Raw genomic sequence first — 23,726 nt, forward strand, 5'->3', positions numbered from 1 at the left:
CCGAATCAATAACTGTGTCTAGAAAAAAATTTGTATGGTTTCTTCTTTTTCCCGATTATAGAGCATGTTCAAGCCATACCTCCTGCTGCTTCTACCGAAAGCGCTCAGTCTCCTCCGGTTTCGACAGAGACGACAAATACAACACCGTCACTTACCGCAGCACCGATGCCAGCGAGAGAGTGTCCGCCAAAATCGTCCGAAGATTCTTCCACAAGTCAGACTGGCCCCAAGGCGGGCCCCAGTCTATTTCGGCGCAAGAAAGCAATCCCCAGTGTTATAGCTAAAAAGTTTATAAAGCAGGAAAAGAATCGACCTTCAGTGGTACCTTCTATTGATTCGATCAAGCCCAAAGATGAGATTTTAGAGCAGAACCCACCATCACAGCAGGACGTTACTCCCTTAATCGGTAAACCCGAACAGCCTCAGTCGACAACTACTGATGACGCTAAACCGGCTGTTGTAGAAAAAGTGGCAGAAGAACAAGTCAATGAGCGTAGTTCAGATGTAGAAGTTTGCAAGGAAGATACAAAACCGAATACTCCTGTTGTTTTTCGTCGAATTAAACCTAAAGTTAGTATCAACCTCAACCAGACCCGGCCAACAAAGTCGATCCTAAAGAAACCTAACCCAAGTAAACCCCCAGCAGATCTCATACCCGTGGCAACAATCGATCTGCTAGAAGATGATGAAGACGATACATGCCAAGAGGAGCAATCACGCGTTAAGCCCAATGAAGATAATGGCAGTACACATGGAGAAACAACCGCTGCTGCAGAGGAGGAGGAGAAATCAATGATAGCTAGGAGAAAGCTAGAAGAGGAGAAACGCAGGTCGATAGAGCAAGAAATACGCAAAGTCGAAGAGAAGGAAATTTCTGATAAGAATGCTGCAACCACAAACCAAGAGCCTTCGGCTTCGGCTCAAAAGTCCCAACTACAGCATTTAAACTCTAAGAAAAAACCACATGAACAAAAAAAGACTGATGCTGAGCAGCAAACGCCCGGAATTGCCAAAGTCATTAAACCTTCCCAGATAAAAAAGTGCATGAAGATTCCACCCGAAGTGTGGAAAAGGCAGTTAAATCGCTCGAAACCAAATCAAAATTTAAACCCCGTTGCACCAGACAGTGAATCAAATACCGACAAAAAAGATCTAGAAACAAGTTATACGGATGAAAAACCTAACTGTGCATTAGTTGAAGCTTCAAAGGAGGTTGTTGGTGTTGTTAATCCTGAACCTTTGACTAATCCAGAAGAATCTGCTAAAGCTGTTCTCGCGGATAAAGAAATGCCTGCTGCAAATAACGGAACGAGACAAATAAGACGGATATCTAAGCTACCACCGAGCTTAGCGATGAAACTGATGAGTAGTGTAGCTGCTGGTTCAGCTAAAAAAGATCATACATCTGTGAAGCATACTTCTAATACTCAAGAACCGGTTGCTTGTGAGCCTACAGAGCCAATTTCGAAAACGCTCGTGGAAAGGGAACTCCCGAAGGAACTTAATCCTTCACCAGAAAAGGCTGTTGTGACAAAAGTTGCTGATGAATCGCTACATGAAAAAGTGGATAAGCTTACCTTGGGTGTAGAAAATGAGCAACACGCAGTTCAAGAAAAAGAAATTTCTGCAACATTGGATAGATTAGAAATCAAAGAAACCCCAGTGAAACCTCTGACCGAAAATGTTAAACAACCCTGTACTAAGGAAATACGCAAAATAGCACGATTGCCGCCAAATGTTGCTTTGAAATTGTTAGGGAAAATTGGACAGCTTAAAAAATGTAAAGAAGCGATTGTATCGGTACCTTCAAAATCCCTTGGCAAAGATATTTCTGAAGATCTAAAGCAGGCTGTTCCTATTCCAATTCAGGAAATGAAGCCTGAACCCGATGAACCTCAAACAGTAGCCCCAGAAAACGTGCCAGTGATTAAGCCGGATAATGTGCAAGAACAAAAACCAACCGTTGGACAAACTAAGGAAATTCGTCGAATATCAAAGCTCCCTAAAGATGTCGCCTTCCAGTTGATGAAATCTTTGAAAAAATCAAAACCCCAATCGACCCCAACGGCAAAACTAACAGTACCACTTCCGCTTCCGGAAATCAAACAAGAATCCGTCGAACCCCCTAGGCATTTGAAGCAGAAAGTAAAAATTTTGTCTCAGGTAATATTGCCTACGGCATCCTATGATCTGGAAAAACTTTTGGCGGGGAAATCTTCAGAAGGCTTCACCAGTATTCCGTCGGGCAAAATGCCATTACCTTTACCAATGCCTTTCCGCATTCAGAAGGTGGAGTCATCGATAGTTGCAGAAGAAGAATCGAAGATGGCAGTAAAGGAATCGATAAAAGGCGACGAAGAAAATCGGTATAGAATAGTATCGGATTCAATACAACGTAGCGAGGCAACAGAAGAGGTGACTTATGCACAGGAACATCCACAGTCTCAAACAGTTGAATTGGAGTGTAACGATAAAAGTCTGGATAACGAATCAATTCATGATAATGCGGTGAACAAAGATGACCATTTTGATTCCGACCCTAAAGTTCCAACAATACAGGATGAAAAACCGGTGATGATAAATGAAGATAAAATACAATTAGCAGATAAGGAAACAGTGCAATATGCTGAAAACTCCCGAGAAGACACGATAGCAAATTCAATAGGCTTTAATAATATTACACAAGAGATGACTAGTAAGAATGAAGCACTGCAGCGTGATCCTGTGGTAGAGGTATGCAATGATGTTGAAAAGGTTCATGAGCCCAGTTATGAGCATGCGGTAGAAAAAAGTCAAAATGCTCCTGTAGAACAGGTACAGCAACAGACTCCGCCTAAAGAGCGTAACATACAGTCAAATCAAAATCGTGAAATTCCTTCCAGTTTCCCAAGTCGGAATGATGACCGTACTCCAATTGACCGTGTTAGTATACAGATTACTGAAAATCCAGTAGAAGTGAATCGATGTACAGAAAATAGTCCTGTGGAACAAACTCAAGTGACTCAAGCACCACAAGTATTAATGGTTCCTTCTTCTAGTACAGCTGAAAATCTCATGCCGTCAAATACAGTCTCGTACCATCCAATCTACTCAGCCGGACAAATTCATCCATTCACTATACTAGCTCGCTCTTCAAGTAACCGTACTGCTGAAGCCCTTGCAAAAGATTCAATAGCTCTTCCACCTCATTGGTTGTTAGTGAAAACTACTTCGCCCCAAAAGAATAAATCAACGGCTCTACAATTGCAACGCATGGAACATCCAAGGCAATCCCTACAACCACATCAACAATCTACGTACAATCCACAGCTACAGTCTTACAAGCCACAACTACAACAGCGTATTTCGCAACATCCAAGACTAAACCCTCCTCAAACTGTACAGCATATTGCTGAACAACCAGTTCGTCAACAGTTTCATACTTCACAGACCAGCCCTCGTACAGCTCAGGGTTTACGGTTGCAAATCTATCCGCATGAACTGAAAGTTCCCAGATATGTTCAGCCTCACCCCCAAGTTCAGCCGTCATTGGACCAGTTTCAGCAGCATCCAGGACACCAGTTACAGCCACAAAATACTCAGCAGATACCTTCACATCTCACTCAACCGTACATTGAACAGAATCAACGTAACAATCCATTTCCTCAACAAAGAAATAATCAACACCTGAAACATCTACCAAGCAGCTCGTTAGAAATGTATAGACCACAACATGTGCCTCATCAAACTCAACCGATTCCTGGTTTTCAAACAATACGTCATCCACAAGCAGTAAACAATCTCGTACATCATTCATCAGATCGATTAGAACTTCACCGATCAGCGCAACACAACGAACATCAATTCACCATAAGTCAGTCACAACAAATTCCTGTCTACCAATCAAAACCACCTCGTGATATCATACATGTGTCTGTTCAACAGAATCAGAACCTTCAGTCCCGTGACAAGTTTCCGCTTCCTCCATACGAGCATGTGCGATTTTCTGCACTCGAGCAACAGCGAATCTCTGCACACGAACAACAGCTTGCTTCCAACCAACATAGGCAATATCAACCTCCACCACAAATCGCTCGACCAACACCTCAGAAACCTCATCTGGCAACTATCACAGCACAAACGGCACGTTACGCTCAGCCCCCCCAGAGTCGACATCACCTCATGGTTCCCCAAACTTATTACCCCCAACGACCCGCATCTTCCCAAGTTGGCAATCATACGGCTCAGATAGTAAACAAGTCTAGTAGTAACATTCAAGACGTCCACATAGCTCGAACAATGCACCAATCCAAAAGGGATGCTGCTCCCCATTTTACACTGCGGACCAACAAAGAACGAGCCTTCCAGCCTGTAGATCCTGTGCCAACTACTCCGAGTATTGCACAGCAAGCACAACTGCCAGTGCCTTCTATTCGCGCAATTCCGAAAATTGTGATTGACAGTAGTCTAGTAGAAAATGATCCTCCGAAGGTATCTGTCGATTCTTCTTTCAATACACCAGATGATGGTCCCGATGATTTGATGAATGATCTAAAAGACTTTTCACCATGCTCCCAAATGATAAAAAATAAACTACGGGAAAAAGTGCAAGAGAGAATGCTAAAGAAAAAATATTCCATTAGCAATCAAACTGCGAAACAGCCTTCTAAGGAACCAACCGCTCTAGGGTCAAACTATCCCAATCCGCAAATGGTAAAGCCAGAGTTCCCCGTTCAAGCGTCTTCTAACGCAAATGATGGAGTTGTGTATCACGTTGCAGGGTTCAAATCGCAAACAAATCATTTGCCCCCACAGGCAAACAAGAGCACAAAAGACCAAGCCTTACGACAGTACTCGTACGGTCAACAAAAGATCTACCTTACCAAAATAAGCGTGATTAAGCCCATCAAGGTCGAGGAACAACAATCCAGCGATAATCTGCCACGAGCTGGCGTATATCAAAGACAGCAAAATTTTTTCCACGGATACCCGCAATCAGCTCTCAAAACCGAACACCGAGATTTACAACGGTTCCGGCGTGCGGTAGAACAACTGGAAAAAACATCAACTGCTTCGAGTGATGAGCATCCCGTAACCAGCCAAAAACACCGACAAAAGTTCAAACGGCGACGCAGTGTAGTTACATCGGGACCGGAAATGTTCATAATAACGGAACTACCGGAAGAGCCAACAGCAGGCCCCTCTGGAAGTGAGGCAGCCCCCGCTTGTATTCAGCAGACGGACACACTAATGGTTGAAGCATCTGAGGCACCTGTAAAAAAGGAAGATAAAGTCGTTTCCCGCATTAGCATACGAAGAAATACATTTGTGCTGGATGATTCAGACTGTGAAATAAAGCCAGATGAATTGCCACATGTTGATGAAAGGCTAGACACCGAATTCACAGAGAGTTGTTCCGAAAATGAATCGAAAATCTCGGTTAAAAAGGAACATTCTTCTAACTTTAGCAATACACTGTTAGCGTCGGTAAAAGATGAATCTCTAGAGGATTCAGATGAGCTTTCAGATGAAGATCTGGCCCGACAGATTTTAAAATTGGTACAAAAGGAAAAGCATAGTCTGAAACCTGTTAAGAGAAAGAAAAAACTAAAAAAGCGTCGAAAACGGAAAAAGCCATCACCTAAACGGGATGATAAAGATCAGCTGCTGGATTTACTTATGAAACACGTAAATAAAGATGCCTTGATAGAAGATATAGTTGCTTCGCAGCGCCGTGAGCTAAGCATTATTGAACTATCTGATTCAGAGGAACAAAATGTATCTGTTAAGTTAGAACAGAAACCCAGAGTACACCATGAAAAATCTAATTGGAAAACTGTCAAACCTCTCAATCTGGATGACGATTCGATTGAGGAATTTGATCTCGATGACGAGGATGAAAACGATATCTTTGCAGAAATTCTCAAACCATTCACCAAGGCTGCAGAAAGTTCCGATATGAGACAACCTGCGGTTTCTGATACTGTCGATAATTCTTCCGATAAAACGGTCAACACAGCAGTAAATGTTTTCGAATTCAAAGAAACAGCAGAAAAGCAAGTAATTGATGATTCCAAGGAACTCAACAGTGAAGATAATAATTTTCACGAGACAGTCAGAACGGTTGAACATACTGCTGTATTTGGTAAAACTCCACAAAATAAAGTTATTGCTTTGTCAGGAAATAAAGAAACTACGCTTAACGAATCTCAAAAAGCCATCGATGATGAGGCTCCATCTGAGATTCCTAATGAGGTTGTTAACGTTAACCCTTTTGATGTTCAGATCTGTGATAAAAATCCCTACCAGATGGATGTAGAGGCTATAAAGAAGGATTCCGCTGATGCTCCAAGAGCAGTGAAACGTAATGCTAAACCTACTCTAGTTGCTCGTAAGAAATTTGGCCGAGCCAACGAAAAACCAATCTGCGAAAGGCAAATCGTTTCGATGAATGTAGATTGCACAATTATGTCTGGTGTAGACGATCTAAAAGACGAGATTGATTCTGCGCCTACAGAGTTGATTCTGGGTGAATCAGTCCAGCTTAGTCAAGTTGAAAAAGGGGCGAATTCGTATCGTGATGAATATCCTGATGCTGTAGCGGATATCAGTGAGCAGACTGGCCAAACTAATAACTGCGAAAATCAAATCGTTCCGATGAAAGTGGAATGTACTTCTATGCTGGACGTAGAAGCTCCGATAGGGGATATTGCTCCTGCAACGATGGATAAACCAATCCAGCTTGAGCAAACTGAAAAGGAGGACTCGAGTAAGGAGACAAAGATAAAAGAAAGTGTACATGCTCCAAAAGCCAGGAAACGTAACTCTAGGCCGACTCTTGTTGTTCGTAAAAAGGTTTCCAAAGCCAAGAAACCGGTCTGCAAAAAACAACTTGTTTCCAAAACAGTCGATTATACTTTAACTCCCCATGTAGATTCTCAAAAAGATCATGTATCTTCTGTACCAACAGAATTCATTAAGTATAAACCAGTCCAGCCTAACGAACCCGACGTAGAGGACTCGAGTGATCCTTTTTCGGATCGTGATGAAAATCCTACACCAGGTGATGAAACAGAAAGCAGTACGATGAACGCTGTTCAACAAACTGTGCGTAAAATCGTAGAAGATTGGGATTCTGATGAAAATTCTCAAAACCATTCAACTCCCTTGGTAGAAAAGCCTTGCAGAATTTTAAAAAGAGACGTAGCTCAAAGTAGTTTGCCTGATGATTCCACTGAATTGCACAAGATTGATCGAAAGAAAGTAGATCAAGTCGAGTCCCACATTTTCAATCCTTTGGCTGAAAATACCGAACCTTCACTAACAAATGTAACAGACCGTGAATCAGATCTCGTTGTACCACGTGTAACGGTTAGAAAAGAAGATTTCGCCGAACATGATCCAAAAACTGTAGGCGATTGCGATGTTTGTCAAGATACCACTGGTTCAGTGTCATTGGAAACGAAAGGTTCAGAAAAGTTTGTTGATAGTATCCTTAGAGATTGGGATTCTCCTAGAAAAATTGTACCAGCAACAAATGAAAGCAAAGTTTCTGGCGCTGTTGTACAAACCATAGATATTCCGATGAGCAATACACCAACACCAGAAACCATTAAGAGTTCTATGAGCGTACGTATTCTGCTTGAGCGTGTGAAGTTAAAGGACTATGAACCCACAAAGCAAAAATCTAATAAAAAATCTGTCAGCTTCATGGATACATCACCGGGCAAGGCCGCCAATGATTCAGTTGAAGATAAAATCGTTAATCGTAGCCTTCGCTCGAAGAACTCTTGTTTAGGATCCTCAAATGAAATCATTCCGCAAAGTTGTGGAAAAACACTCGAGTCATCTGATTTGCTCGATGCCGAGAGTAAGCCAACTCCCATTAAAAAAAGGCTCAGAAGCTCTGGTGCTCCTTTGGCGGAACAACAGACACTTCCTACGGTAAGCAATGCTAAAAGAACAAGGCGGGATCGATCGAAATCTATTGGTCTCGAAGAACCGAAAGCAGTTCAGGAAGTTACTAAGGAAGCGCAACAATCAACTGGTAGGGTGTTGAGAAATCGAACAAAATCGGTTTACGCAGAAATGTCTCCACTACAGCGGGAAAATGTTCCAGCCATAACATGCGACGATGTAGAAACTAAAATGCAGGAAACCAAGCCGCCAGAAGGAATCCGAGGTAGCAGCGATAAGGTAGAGCAAGCAGGAGTAGTAGCTGACGATGCTCGAACGAATGTGTCAGAACCTGTAGTTAAACCTTCTCCTTCTCAAATAATTTACAATCGTATTCCTATTCCAATTTCGTCGGATAGTGATGACGATGCCCCACTAGCTAAGCGTCGTAAAAAACTGCGCAAACGAAGATCTACAGCACGCTCGTGCGCTGTGAGAAATCTCGACGTCAACCGTCGTTTGTTCCGAAATGACTCTCAAAGTAAATCCACATCATTCACAGGTGAAATCGGATTTGTGCAACCGCTCTGTGATTTCATCAAAACGGAACCAGCTGACACGGAAGAGGCTTATTCCGGCTACTCGTCTAACCATTTGAGTACATCCCTTGTTCTATTACACGATTCTCTAGCAGACTCAGATTATAGTTGCTCAGAAGAAGTCTTGTCGAGAGCGCATAATGAATCGGTTTCTGTGGCTCCAACATTGGAGTCGGAACATGTTTTCGCTACACCAGAACCGATCAGTAAACAACGAAAACGGAGAACGAAGGAGCAGATAGAGCAGGATAAAATGTCGAAGAAACCTCGAAAAACAGAACCATTAACACCGAAAGGGGAAAAAGTTACTGTCAACCCTGCAGACAATGATGTGGTCACGTGTGCCAGCTGTTTCAAGGTTCTCCCGCAGAAAGAATGGAATGACCATTATTTTTTACACAATGGATTGACCTATCGGAAGGGTATTGATGCACCAGTTGATCTAGACGATACAAACACTGCTTGCAGTATAATGATCAAGTTCATGAAAGCCTTCAAGCTCCATGCGGTGACTTGTGATAGGTGTGGTGTTTCCAAAAAATCGGCCATGGGTCTGATCTCTCATCGGGCTACTTGCGGGCTATCGGCTGAAGAGGCCCTGAAAAGTAAGGTTTCATGTCAGCATTGCAATCGAAGATTACTGCCGGTGAGTATGGCGACACATCTTTTGTCACATTGTCCTGTGCTTAAACAACAGCAAAAGAAGGGGCAGGAGGAAAATGAAGCAGAAGACGATCCTTACGGCGAAGATTTCGAGGTGCTGAATCAGAGCGGTCGGGTGAAAAGGAAGGCCACTGCCAAGTGAGTATAGATATTATTTTTCTACCAACTCTCTTATTTCTACTCATAGTTCTAGAAATATTTAAGGTTTTGTTATAACTAAGGTATATCATTTTTGATTCAGAGTTTTAATGAACAACCTGGGTTTTTACCTATCTTCAAAAAACAATGCATTAGAATTCTTGTACCTATACTTTGTCATTACAATAATAAATCTCTGTTCTTTCAATCCTAGAGCCGAACAACGTATTTCAAAGCTCTCCTGTGACGATTTGATAAGGCCAATAACTAAACAAACAGTGACCCCTGGTTGTCTGTCGCAATGGAAGGCGCAAATGCGCAAAGCCAAGTCTGCAAAATGTGTATTTACAACTTGCGATTTCGTTGGATGTAACGAAGCAGAAATGAGGCTACATCATGAGTTTTGTCCGTCCAATAGCGAAAAGTTTGAGTGCAAGCAGTGTTTCTATCAGGCATCTCCAGTAGATGTACTCGTTCGTCATATAAAACGGAAGCATGGTGATCTGCTTGTGAATCCTTTCGAATGCAGCGGTTCGGAAGCAAATATCGATTCAGAATCTTCGGATGACGACAATTCACCACTTTGGAGTTCGCACGGTGAAACGACCGATGGAGAAAGGGTTAAAACGCCTAAACCACGGAAGTCGATCTCGAAGGCTAGTCCAAAATCTACGGCGGTTGCGAAGGACTTCGCTCAGGAAGAGAGCGATGTTTACCGAGAAAGTAAGATAATGTTACCGAAGTTATGTGAAGATGTGTACTGATTTGTTTTTCTTTGCAGTGGTGGCCGAAGAGATTTTAGAGATGCGATCGCTTAGGGGCGGTTTTTACGCGCAAGCACTGATATGGACCAAGGAATTCCGAAAAAGACACTATTCTCCGACAATGTTGTTCAAAAACTTCCAACCTGATATCGATATGGGATTTTTGTCGAAAACGCTTGTGACAGATTACATTCCCAAGAGCGCCAGATCAATGAGGTTTATAATCCGGAGCACGAATCTCTACAATGCACCACTTCAGGTGCATGAATATGCGGACAAATGGCAACAGATCGACACATTCAAGGGCATTGCCCGAGAATCAGATTCAATATTATATTGTGGTGGACCAGTGGTGGCAATGGATTGGCTCCCTATTGAAGACGAACGGCAGGAGCATGAAGTACTGGCTGTTGCGTGTAAAAGCGAGTTCAATGAGTTTTATCTGGCCGATCGAATTTTCCCTTCAAAGTGTATCATCCAGCTTTGGGACATAGGATATCTCAATAATCGGTAATTTTTATTTTTATACAAGCATTAAAATTGTGTAGCTTAACAAAGATTTTTTTTTGCAGGACTCTGAAAAAGTCATCTAATTCGGAACCCATGTTGATGTACTCCATAGCATGCGACTTTGGTCCAATCTGGTCGTTAAAGTTCTGCCCTAGTGGATGTTACAATTCAGAAGAAGATGAGAAAGATTACGATCGATTGGGATTACTGGCCGCTGCATGTTCGGATGGTGATATTCGAATCTTTTCACTGGCCCCCAGTTACGAGGTGACCAATCGTTATCGTATTGTAAATCTCAAACCGATGCTGATTCTGACATTGAACATGTCCAAAAATCCAACAAGTAATCAGTACGAAGGGCACAGTGCGGTTAAATTGGTATGGAGCAAAGGAAAAGGTCATTCCGTTGTTGCTGCTGGTTTTTCTAACGGGGCCATCGGTGTTTGGGATCTCAACACGAAATCATCCCTTCTGCTTGGTTCAAAGCATAGTTCACCGGCTTTGCTTCCGTTTCGACGTATATATCTGCCAGATTCTTGCATAACAGCTCTGGATCTACACTACGCAGAAAACACTCGATACTTGCTGGCGTGTAATGCTGATAGAAAACTAGCCGTATATGATCTGCACACAGAATACAGTCCACAGGAGGTTTGCACGATGATTGCCAAAAGCAAAGTCACTTCAGCGTCATGGAGTATTCACTTTCCGGTGATTTCGATGGTGTTCGACGACGTATTCGCTATTGATCGATGCGCTTTGACACTCCACCAAACTCGAGAAATCGGAATCCGACTGCACCCGTTGTACACATTTGGGGCAGAAGCGACTTCCATGAGTGAAAATGATTGGATTTCTACTCATCTGGTCGCAACTGACGGTGGAGATGTCTTATGCCATAGGCCTTTAGGATATATCTACCAGTTGACGCATAAGAACTATCAAGTACACAAATATGTAAGTAATGATCAGAACCGGTATGTGAATAACTTTACTAAAAATAGATTTTCGTTTTAAGATTCTGTCGTCTACGATTTCCGCGAAAATAACTGATGAACCAACGGACACTTCTTATGCTGGTTTCTCCAGCAATTTTGGATTGGTTTTCACAGACAACGATAAGGTTTGTATATTTGCACAAAAGTTGTACATCCTTAAAAGAAAAAGGATTCATGCTAAATTGATCATTTACAGAGCAACGCAAAAATGGACATTCAATCGCTACAGGTCAAATCGCATCGACGCGCAATTTTCCACGAGTATCCTGGCATTCGGATCAATCAGGTCTGCTGGAATCCGAATCGAAAGGCACATCTGAACTACGCTATCGGCTACCAGACTGGGTTTGTGCGAGTGCGCACCTTTAAGTTGAAATCTGAGGGTGGTCCTATATAAAAACGACTTGAAACATCATTTGTACGAGACTGATTACCTTTCTACATAGGATTAAGCATCTTCGTGCTTTGTGGTATTCCTGAATGAAAGATATAATAATAGTGGTTAGGAAGTGTTGATTCCTTATTGTTTTATTGCAGTAACTTATTTTTATTAAGTTCAATTATTTTATTAATTTGATGCGATTCATGGATCAAAAGCTAAAGAATTTCATTTAAATCAGAAATTGATTAAAAGAAAAAGATATAAAACGAATTTTTTATTTTACTAAACGCACGAATACTAAAGCATTTGCATATTTATTCAATTGTAAGTATTTGAAAGCCAAAATAAAATAGCTACATTATATGTTGTAATTTTATGTGAATAAAATATATTGCGATTTTCCTGGAAATAGAACAGTTTAGTCTTTTTTTTCCTCTCCACCTTCCTCACCAGCCGTTTTTTCTGGTGAATTGGTGGAAGATGACGTTTCTCCTTCTTCACCGGTTGAACCCTCACCAATAGTACCCAGTTCCCCGTCACCTCCTCCTTCACCTCCGTCAGCCGTTGGTGTCGCCGAAGCTGCCGTATCCGCTGACGAAACCGATGTGTCGCTTTTCTTGCCACGACGCTTTTTCTTCTGTTTCTTTTTAGTTTCCTCGGTGGCTTCGGTTTCTTCCTCAATGTTATTATACCCAGCCGGGAAGAGTAGAGCACATTCCTCTTGACCCTCGACAGCATTCTGGCTAATGTAGCATGGTCCGACAGCGGTCAGTGCCAACATAGCATGGCTCGTTGCTTTCGATACCTTCATAATTAGTTTATCATTGACGTTGGTCCTCCTCAATCGGTGATAGCGTTCGGTGGTTTTCGCAATAAGCTCCGCCGTCTTGGGATCTCCGGTTGTAAAGTAACCGGTGGCCATTACTTCGCGTTTGTATTTTTCAGCCACTTCGAAAACATCACGCTTCTTGTAGGCGTCAAATATCATACAAATGTGTGGTGGCTCTGGAACGGGATCTGGTGGCAAGAAATGTTCCGTAAGCTGTAAAACATGGAAGTAAAATTAGTCCAAGTTGTTGAACATAAGGGTATTTTTCAAACGTACATGCCGGAATAGTAAATAGAATAGAGCGGCCATCGCTCGATTGTTCGTCGGAGCCCACACGCCAGGAACAAACATTTTGATGACTTCCGCCGACGGTTCCTCTGAAAGAGTTTCCTTGGACTGGATACTAGGGCTAGGAGTCGAAGGCTTAGATTTCAAACCCTTCTTAGGGATAACCTTTTCCTTGGCCTTCCACGTTCCATCTGCTTGGTTATAAGTCATCTCTAAAGGTTCGATCAGTGGCGGAATGACTTTCTCAACGGCACCTTCCGCATCCAGGACCTCTTCTGGTTCCGTAAGGAAGCGTACAAACTCAGCTATTATTTCGACTATTGGCCGTACAACATCTTCGTGGAGCTTCCACACGTACGCCTGAACGTCTTTGTAGAAAATTTGTTCAAACTTTTCATCGTCAATCGGATTATCACACTCAAAATGCAGTACTTCGAGCATTTTGGGATTCAGATGAACTAGTCTTTTCTCCTTCAGTTGCAGATCATGTTTTTCGGCCATTTCGTTGAGCTTCTTGAAGATATCCTTGTGCACATGTGGCATGAACAGTACAACTCCCATATCCGGAATGTTAGCCATAATTTCATCAGTGACAAAGGTAATGTAGTCATTGCGCTGTCTGATGGCCGCCTCACGCTCGATTCTTTCCGCTTCCTCCTCGATGGCGCGGCGAGCATCTTCCCGTTCCTGTTCCTCCGGGGTGAGCTCGTAAAGCTCGTAATACTTGCGTTCCACTTCCCCGGCGCGAGATTTCAGCTCAACGTCCAGCTCCTCGGTTATCAGATTGATCAGCTTCGGTACATTTGTGCCATACATCAGGTTCACAATTTTACCGTGCTGAAAGAGGGAAACAAATATCTGAAATTTGAAACTGAAATCTAAAATCGGAAACTGCGATCTGCATCTTGAAATCAGTAATATCGTCTTCGGATATCAAATCTTATTCTGCCTCAGACATCTGAACTTTGAAAACGTAGTTTCAAATTTGAATCTGAATACTGAATATGAAATCTGAAATCTAGAATCTGAATTTGAATCTAATTTCAGCAAATTTTGAATCTGAAATCTGGATCTGAAATCCGAAATCAAAATCTAAAAGCTGAAACTTGCAACCTGAAATCGGAATCTGAAATCTGGATATGAAATCTGATTCTCAATCTGGAATCTGAAATCACAGGTATTGAAAATGCGCGGGTAGGAATTTTTTTAAGAAGCATTTTCATCACATACCTACTTAACTTTTGTGCAAGCACGGATCAACTATTTTGAAGTGCTAGAATCGGAAAGGGTTGATTCTACCACATCATAATAGTTGGTCACGTGGTTCGCGCCGAAAAACTTGCAGTGCGAATTTTCTGTAATTTTTATCTAATCTTCTTCTATCCAACTATAATTCTTAATTCTTGAAATGTTCTAACTGCGAGAACATAACATTCATCTTAATTTTAAATCTGAATCAGATATCAGAATCTGAAATATGTTACTGATTCGAGTCTGAGAGCTGAATCAGAATATGAAATCCGAGGAATCTGGAATCTGAAGATCAAACCTGAAATTTGAACTTGAAATTAGAGTCTTATATCTGAAACTGAATCCTAAATTTCAAATATGAAATCTGAATCAATATTCAAGTTCTTGAACTGAATTCCTAATTTTAAAATGGAGAAACAGGATCTCGTTTTTGACTTTCTTACGTTGGTTCATTTTTTAAATTTCTAAACATTTTTTCTTTTGGAATAAAGAGGTTTCTATAAAATAAAACAAAAATCCCTTTTTTTTGTTTCATTTTCTAGAAATCCGTCCGAGGATAAACGACGAGCCTAAAAGATATGCAGGCACATGCCAAAACATAATAATGAACATGTTGAGCCCGCCAAAAAAGGGAACAAATTGAAATATTTATTGGTTTACATTGGCGGAGTTTGGCAGTTACTTATTCGTTGTTTCGTGGCAGCAAACAGGAGAAACCAATAATAATGATTATAATATTAGGTCGCGGCGACTTTCTTCTATACAGTGATTCGTTTAGGTATATAAATGTTCAATATAGCTGGCAAGAACATAAAACATGCAGCCAAAAGTCGTAAAAAAAAAGTTGCCTCTCGGTTTGTTTGCCCATGTGCTGGTGAACAAATTGATTCTCTTCGGTGTCGAGGTTTTGATATCTTCAAAGCTGCAGTCTATCAAACATTGAAAAAAAAAATTGCAGAAATCTGAAATGTAAAAAAAAATCTAAAAAATCTAAAAATTATATAACAAAATTAGCATAACGCCATCATTTTTGCACAGATTTGGGATCCATTCAGTGAGGGAAAGATAATTAATGTTTGTACAATAAGCTGAACGTGTGACTAAATTTCCATTCGATGAAAGTGTACCTTGTACAAAATTCTATGCTACTTCATCATGAGCACAGCGATTCCGGTTTATTTTTATGCCTCGAAAATAGTGGATCTTACTTTCTCATTTCAGATAAAGGGTTGCATTAACGCTTTTCAGGGATTCCAAACACGATAAGCAAAAGGCCCAGGTGCACGAATAACAACTGTTGAACTTTTCATTTCTTGAACATCGTGTTCTCCATAAACTTTGTGACTCTTCAGACATGCCATTGATACAGTCTTGCCGCGGTTCAAGTTTTCTCACGCGATTCTTTCAATCTGTACGACACCAGGATGCGAAATTGTTTTCATAAAATTTCTGAAATAGTTTTTTCATTCGACCTTCTCTCATTATCTGATGTTATTTAATCCCTGAAGAGATTAGAGGAATATTTGTTCCTAATTTTAAAACAAAAGTATGTAGAAAAAAATCGGATTTTTTTTCATTAAAGTGTTTTTTCGTTAATTTTAAAAATTCACGAAAATTCAAGGCATAAAAAGAGTTCTCTAAACTTCTTGTCAGAATTCCTGCATTTATGTTTCACAAACATTTTCAAATGTGATAGGTATATGCCAACAATTTTAAACATTTTCCATTCAAAAAGTTAATAATTTTTCTCGTGCCTATTTGCTTCGACACCGCACCTTCAGAACGGTGATTACGGAATAAAAGCTGCAAAGTGACACATTCCTTTGATCCGGACCCACAAGTAACAGACGTGGTGTTCAAAAGTTTATTTCTAGCCCCTAGCATTTGAGTCATTATTTAAATCCATATTTTCGTCCCCGCAGCTGTCATGCCATTCCGGACAAATCAATCGATCAGAGTGATTTAAAACAGCAAATATCCGCCCTTTGACAGGATGGCATAATACGACAAAAGTCAAACGACAGACAGACAAACAAACAGGACAGCCAGCTAGCGCAGAGGAAAGCTCGCGTGCGTAGGGACGTATTTCGATCCTATCTCAATGACGAAGGTCGTTCGGTATCTATCGGTGAATGGAAAGTTTTCCCTTTCAAAATTGACCCGAGTCACACGAGGCACGAGACGACGAGATGCGGGCGACATTCAAACACCGAAAGGCTTAACCATTAAATATCGAAACAATCTCACGCAAGGTCGGAAAAGTATGGTTATGGATTCCACTTTTTGAGTCTGTTAATGGATGAAGCAAAATTAACTAGAGTTCTGTTTTGCTGCATAATAGACTATGCAACCGATGAAATAGCCCAGTTTGTCAATTTAACATCAGATGAAAAATATTAATTTTTTAAAATTTTAAAGGAAATCCACAATAATTAAAAGGTTTTCATAAATTCAAACATGGCTTCAGATTGTAGGATTCCAGATTAAAATTCATAATTTTCTATTTTTTCAAAAGATTTTTATTCAGAAATTAAAGTTTTGTATAGCAAATTTAGAGCACTGACTTCATGGAAAACACAAATCATGAACGTAATTTAAATTTTGGGAAAAAGTTATAATTAAAAAAAAATACCGTGTCCTTGGTGGGATTTGAACTCACGCCTTGTGGCTTGCTAAGTAAAAACGTGAGTTTAAATTTGTGTTTTTTTAGTTATCAGTACTAGGATTGTTCGATCTTTTACAAATTATCGATTCCCAAGATCGATTCAGCTGAATGGTTCCAGGATCGATCCACCTAAAAAATCGAAGCAAAAGAATCGATCCCTGCAAGATTGATCTTTTAAATTTTTGTAAGGAGAGCTGCATGAGAGCTGCTTTATTCTGAAATAGATAGTTAAAAACTTCAGGAAAGATCATACATTTGAATATCATATGTATAAGCAATTAAAAAATGTTCTTAAAATCAACATCAGAATGTTTACCTTTTCATGATTTAAGTTGAGTGTATGGATATGACATATGAAAATCAGGATAAATATTAACATTTCTCCATACGACATACATACTTTGAAGTTCTAATGATAAGCGCGATAGATTGGAAGAAGTCTGAATATTGTAACTTTACCGATTAAAGCAATTCAACCTTTTTAAATTAGTTCACTTGGCGAAATGCTGATTTTGTAAAGGCTATGGATTTTTATTTACGCTGGTGTTTTTAATACCATCATTCCAGTCACAGGTCATGGTACAAGCACTGACCACACTGACATGACACTTAGAACAAAAAATCAACCATTTTCTGTCTAATTTTTCGTTTTCAGATTTTGCAAGTTCGCAACACCGACGGCAGGTGGCGAACCTAAAAAATTTGACAAAAATGCCCTGTAGGAAAAATGGTCCTGTGTTTAGCCCGATTTTATCGTAGAATTAAGAAAGGAGGAGGATTAAGAAACATAACCTACCGAAGCAAACAGCCAGGTTGGCTCACTGTTATTCCGAAATCTCTTGAGAGCCTCTATTTCGTCCGATTTGCACTGAAAGTATAAAGGAAAAAAATTACGTTTATAACGTGTTTACGTTTATGATTTGATTCAAAGTATAAACATAGAGTGTTCGGAGACAATTATTCAAAGTCTTAATGAGCGCAAACTACAAAAGTACGAATTCTATTACTATACGTTTTGAATTTTGAAGGCGACCGTCAAGAATCAGTAGAGACCCCGTTTTTGGCAACACGACCTTATATTTTATGTTGCCAAAATCGATTGTTGCCAAAATCGATTGTTGCAAAATCAAACGGTCTTTTGTCACTTTTTTTTTATAAATTTTCATGTTAAAATAATCAAAATTAATGTAAACCTACTAAAAGCATTACATTTATTATATTAGCTAAATTATATTAGTTATAAGCAGTAATTTTTTTTCTTTTTTTATTGCTTAAAACTTATATAATTTTTGAGTCAATCTTATAAATTTAATGATCATATTATGTTTTTGTTTTACATAATTTTTGATTAATTTGAGAAAAAAAAATATAAAAAAGTGACAAAAAACCGTTAGTTTGACATGTTGCCAAAAACGAACGGATCGGCACGAATGTTGCCGAAATCGAACGATGTCTGTGTTAATCTGTTTCATACCTTCTAAAACAATTAAGAAACATATTGGACTGGGGGAAGAAAAAAAATCTTTCAAACGTCAAATTTCTCTCATCAATCTACCGAGCAGTGCGAAGGTTCAAAATTTTACTTTCTTATTAAGAGATTTTCAATAAAACTTTGTTGATGCTGGAAAGCGCTTGTTTTGCATTAAACAATCATTTAATAAGGTTTTGTTTCACTCTGGCAAATTCAGGCATATTGAGTCGCTAAAATTTCGTTGAAGTTTTTGAAGGTGATAAATAAAAATGTTTGATCGATGGTTGTTCTTAAAAATAGATTAAATAACAGATTTAGAGGTTGTTCTCATGGACCGAACAACATTTTTATATAGTTTAAAGTTTATATTTCAACAGAGTTGACAGACTGGTATCGAATAATCTAGCTGGTGTATTCGATTTCGATGTTACCTTTAAATCTGCAGTTATTAACTCAGAAGATTTTAATGTAGCACCTAAACATACAGTTACACACAACTGATCATCTTAAGTTAAAATTTGAACGATTACAAATCTTTTCAACAATTGCTGGTTTTTTGCCAAACAGTAAAAAAACGATACAGAAAACGATACAGCGAATTTCAGTCTTCCTCCCCCAGATTGGAGACGTGTTTGCTTACTCTGATAAAAAAATCCATACTCATCAGGTTTTCAAACTAGATAGAAATTATGCGTCGATCCGAAACATCATCGTATTTAGAAGATTCAGCAACTCAATAGAAAATAACTCACGAGTCACGAGCAATAATGAGGTCAAATTGGAGAAAAAGCGAAAAAGCTTACAAGATAAGGCTAAGGCCATAAGGCTTCATAATCGTTTTTAATATAATATACAATTTTTGATAAGTTTTGAAAGGTTGTGTTGATTTGTTAAATTTGACGTTCCTAAAACATGTACTTTTTGGACTTTTCCATTCAAACTGAAATACCTCTAAAAATGCCCAGAGATTGCTGAAAAGTCCCATGTTTTTAAAAGTCGACTTTAGAAAATATCTCAATTTTCTTTTTTTATGAATTTGTTTTGTAGTATTGTTACATGGTGTTTCAGGAAAAAACGGAAGAATAAAACTTGCTTTTTACTTACTTTTTTAAGGTTTAGTTTAAAAAAAAAAATAAAACCAAAAAAGGGGGTTGATCAATATAATAAAATTGTATAAATTTATATGTGAATTCAGAGCCTTCCCCTATTTCTTCAGACTGCATGTTAGTGTAGTATTGAATTAGCCGTGACACTGGCTTCATTACCATATTTCTAAGATTTGTATTACTTACAGGACAGTACCTTTTAATAAATTGCAGTGTGGGACGCTTTGGAAAATTTTGCTATTGATCGAAAAAAATAGATTGACGGTAGAGATCAGACCCCAAATTGGACGAAAGCAATGAAAGATTTTTAGGTTTACTATAATTAGAACTAAATTTTTAACGTACTTTTTTCTGTACATCTTTGTTTTTATTGAGACCATTGTGAAAAATTCAGTAGGTACTCTTAAATCAGTAAATAAAACTTGCTTGCTCCACTAACATTTATTTTTAATATTTTTACAATATAAGGCATCGAAGATCATCAGGAACATCATATATTTGAACTCGTGTCATATTTGTATTAAGTTTTATCGTCCCTTGGTAGTATTAGTTTCACATTTTTTGAAAGAGATCATAAAAACATTAATGGCATAATGGTTGCACTACGTTATTGGTTCGAGATAATCAACATTGCACAATGAACCAATGGAAAGATTGCTGGGAACAAGCAATTGAATCTCGCTGTACAATTCAGAGGATTCCTACTTGTTATCTAATTTTTATCGCCGCTGAAATCGTACACTGCAAAAAATCAACACTTATTGTATATGTTCCTTGACACATAAGCTCATAAATATCTTCTACTATATGATTCAAATAAGTTTTATGTTTAAAGTTTTAGCTCATATTGAATTGAAATATGATGTTCATTAGTTGACACATAGCTTTTATGAGCATCATTTTTGAAAAATTTCACACTTGAAAAATGGCTGCGATTGAGAAAAAAAACGTGCTAGTCGAGGCAACTTGGTTGAGATTATTCAGGCATATAAGGTAAGTAATTTTTGTTAAAAAACTGCGAAAATATTGTTTATCATGTGATGACTATTAAACGTATTTTTCTATCTCTCTCCCACAGGGAGTGTTGGCGGCTGGCGCAGATCGTGGGTGGCCCAACCCAAATGTAACGCTGGATACGGATTCGATAAACAAAACTTGGATCATAAGCCACCGGAAGGTTACAACACAACAACAGTAAAATTAGTTTCAAATATTTAATAATGTGTGCTAAAAATTAAATCAATAAAAAATTGTTATCATTGAAAATTAAAAAATCACAATTGCCCATCTCATTCTCAAACGCCCAAATTGAAGCCTAATTTTAGGCGTTTTCCATACCATATAGCATCTATATGTGTGATTTTATAGTTTTTATGTGTCTCAAATAAGGCTGAAATATTTCTTGAATCTATGTGAGACACATATTTTTTATGTGGGAGGCAAATTGCAAAAATCTATATAGGCTGACACATAACCCTAATGTGTGGAATTTTTGCAGTGTATTTATTTTAATCTGAATTGGCATTTCGGCAAATTTTATAGAAACTAAGAAGAATTTTTAATAAAAAGAATATGAAACTGATTGTTGGACATGTCAAAGTTGGACATGTCACTTTGGGTAGAAGAAACGAATAGATGTTGAAGGAGTAAGCTAGGGCATTGTGTTATCGACAGAATTTTAAACTAGCTGTTGCTGGGCAAAGAATCACACAGGTGAATAATAAAACTATCAATTAAAACTGTCCAAATGTTTGGAGTGAGTTATAATCTGTGTTTTAATATTTCAATGGTCAAAAAAAATCCAAGTTCCAGACAGTCGATTTCCGGAAATTTTTTTTTTTTTCGAAATAACAGCTCAACGATTATGTATTTCAACACATTGAGGACCGCGAAGAAATCTAAGCCAAGAAACTCACTGTTTTTGGAATATTGTCATGATCATGCATCAGACTGAGATGAAATTTGGCACACGGGAGTTTTTAAGATCGAGCAATTTAGTCCGGGTGTCAAATTTTGGATCAGGGGTCAGTCAAAGGGTTCGTCCATAATAACAGTTTATCGATTTTTCAATATTGCCGTGATATTTCATCAGACTGAGATTAAATTTAGCACACGAGAGTTTATAGAGACCAGCAATAAATTTCAGGAATCCAATTTTTAACCGGCGGTCGTTAAAATAAAATTTTGTAAAATTTTGGACATGAGGTGGGCGAAAGTGGTCGTCCAGATTATTTATTGAATATTTTGGCAATATATATATATGTTATTATGTACCTATCGAATCGAGACGATAATCCAAATGGCAGATTAATAGGACATATAAGACGACGGACAAATGGGTCGTCATAAATCAACTGTTTATGTTTTTGCAATAAAATTGAGTTATTATGCGTGGGATCGAAAAGAAAACTCGTATGAGAGAATAATACAAAATCGATCATAGACGACGAAATGAAAAGTGTCTTTTCTTGTCGTCGTCTATGATCGACTTTTAATTTCTTAACATATTAAAAGTAAAAAACGAAACGGACTTCGTACGGAATCAGCTAGTTATTGAAATTATAACATTTGATTTTTTTATGCTTCTAGATATAACTAGCACACTATCGGTGAGCAGAAAAACGAGATATCTCGTACTATTTGGTCCTCAATGTGTTAAGGAATTTTAAATCAAAATAGAAAATTTAGATTTTCTCAATTTTATTAACTCCATCAAGTAAAATGTAGTAATAAAAAAAAGCCTTCAAAATCCTCAAGAAAAACAAAACATTGCTTCACCTTTGGATGTTGGTTCTTCGCATAAGTAATCAGCAAAGCGTTGTATAAATTGTACCTCAAATTATTTCCAAATAGTCCATTTACTAGAGGTTTTATGTAATCAAATCTGGTGATTTGACTACACCGACTGATTTTGTAAAATAACGCTTAGTTTTTGAGTCCTTCTGAGTCTTCTTCGAAACGGAAACAAAACTGTAAGCTAAATTTTTATTATTATATTTTCACATCTCCCATTCCATTCGATATTATAGGTTTTATACCCCAAAACTTCTCTGCAAAATTTGATAGCGATATATTAAGCTCTGTTCTAGTGCAATGAAGGTAAATGTAGTATGGAAAGTTATTTAAGGAAAGTAAATTTTCATTCAAAAATCACTAGAGGTGCACTGAAAATTCGTAATAATCTAGTACCGGCACAGTAGGATAATTTGGACAAGAAATTCTAAAAAAATCGAAGCTCTAAGAATGAGAACTTGAATAGTACTTTTATTACGTGAAATTTTCTCAGATATTCATATCAGTCGTTGGAATTGAAAACGGGTTAATAATTTGTTTTGAATTAGAAAACAGCTGCAGCATAAGCTTATGAGCAAAACACTAAAATGTAGATTTGTTATCCGACTTCAAAAGTTCCTGATATGAATAAGGAAAAAATTCATTCTGAACATCTATATTTCAACTGACTTTTCATTTTTCAGATATTACTTGAAATTTCAACAATTTAACAAAATTCAGTAGGTACTTAGGTATCACTTACCACTGCCAGTTGAAGGTTATCGCCACCAAGTTCAAGTTTAATTTTTTTCAAACTTCCCACCATACCGGTACACGGTCCACACCAGTCCGTATAGACGTCCATCACTGTTTCCGGCGTACCACAAATGAAAGTTAGGAGGATCAGATTGCGAGCGCGTTTCCTTGGTTTGGCATCAAACCGAAACCAAGTACCCACATAAACAAAATAACCTTACCCAAGAGACCGTCACGTTCCAAGAACTTTTCAAACTCTTCATCGGAATTGATTTCCGCCTGCAGCTGCTGCACTCCACCTTTCTTAGCCATTTTATAGTTTTATAATTAGAAATTTAGAAGCTTAAAGTCACTAAGAATTTTGAAATGTACTTTTGCCGAAAACAGGGAAATTCTGCGAACGAATTTCACGTCAAATCGTCTGGACGCCACATTTGCAAGTGACGGTTTGGCTCAAATAAACAACAACCTGCGGTTGCTAAGAAAAGCGCCGGATCTAGGTAGGTAGGCCTAGGCCCAGACTTGTTTGGCCACAGAGGGAGTTTCTTTTGCGACTTGACGTCATGAGATTCTAACCTGGCCTTTGAAGGGTTGGTTTAGGGTGTTCGTCCTACTTGAAAGTGGAATCGATCTTGAAACTTTTGTGTCGGTCATGGGTC

The 23,726-nt window shown here is 38.7% G+C and overlaps 2 protein-coding genes across 2 annotated transcripts in view; one reads left to right on the top strand and one right to left on the bottom strand.

Moving 5' to 3' along the window:
- Positions 1 to 12,343, top strand: part of LOC129740929 (uncharacterized) — a 23,255-nt gene extending 10,912 nt beyond the window's left edge. Inside the window, exons 3-8 of the mRNA XM_055732574.1 lie at positions 62 to 9,275; positions 9,490 to 9,998; positions 10,057 to 10,549; positions 10,612 to 11,506; positions 11,568 to 11,672; positions 11,744 to 12,343. Of these exons, the coding sequence (XP_055588549.1) occupies positions 62 to 9,275; positions 9,490 to 9,998; positions 10,057 to 10,549; positions 10,612 to 11,506; positions 11,568 to 11,672; positions 11,744 to 11,944 (11,417 nt within the window). The 3' untranslated portion in view covers positions 11,945 to 12,343. The remainder of the gene's footprint in view (positions 1 to 61; positions 9,276 to 9,489; positions 9,999 to 10,056; positions 10,550 to 10,611; positions 11,507 to 11,567; positions 11,673 to 11,743) is intronic.
- On the bottom strand, positions 12,229 to 23,508 carry LOC129740930 (uncharacterized). The gene is made up of 5 exons (XM_055732575.1): positions 23,289 to 23,508; positions 23,075 to 23,178; positions 17,759 to 17,830; positions 13,035 to 13,883; positions 12,229 to 12,971 (listed from the first exon to the last, which is right to left on the bottom strand). Exons 1-5 carry the CDS (start codon positions 23,377 to 23,379, stop codon positions 12,348 to 12,350), a joined length of 1,740 nt encoding a protein of 579 aa, XP_055588550.1. The 5' UTR covers positions 23,380 to 23,508; the 3' UTR covers positions 12,229 to 12,347.
- Positions 23,509 to 23,726: the final 218 nt, after the last annotated feature.

This window comes from Uranotaenia lowii, chromosome 2 (assembly GCF_029784155.1).
Source record: "Uranotaenia lowii strain MFRU-FL chromosome 2, ASM2978415v1, whole genome shotgun sequence".
NCBI lineage: Eukaryota > Metazoa > Arthropoda > Insecta > Diptera > Culicidae > Uranotaenia > Uranotaenia lowii.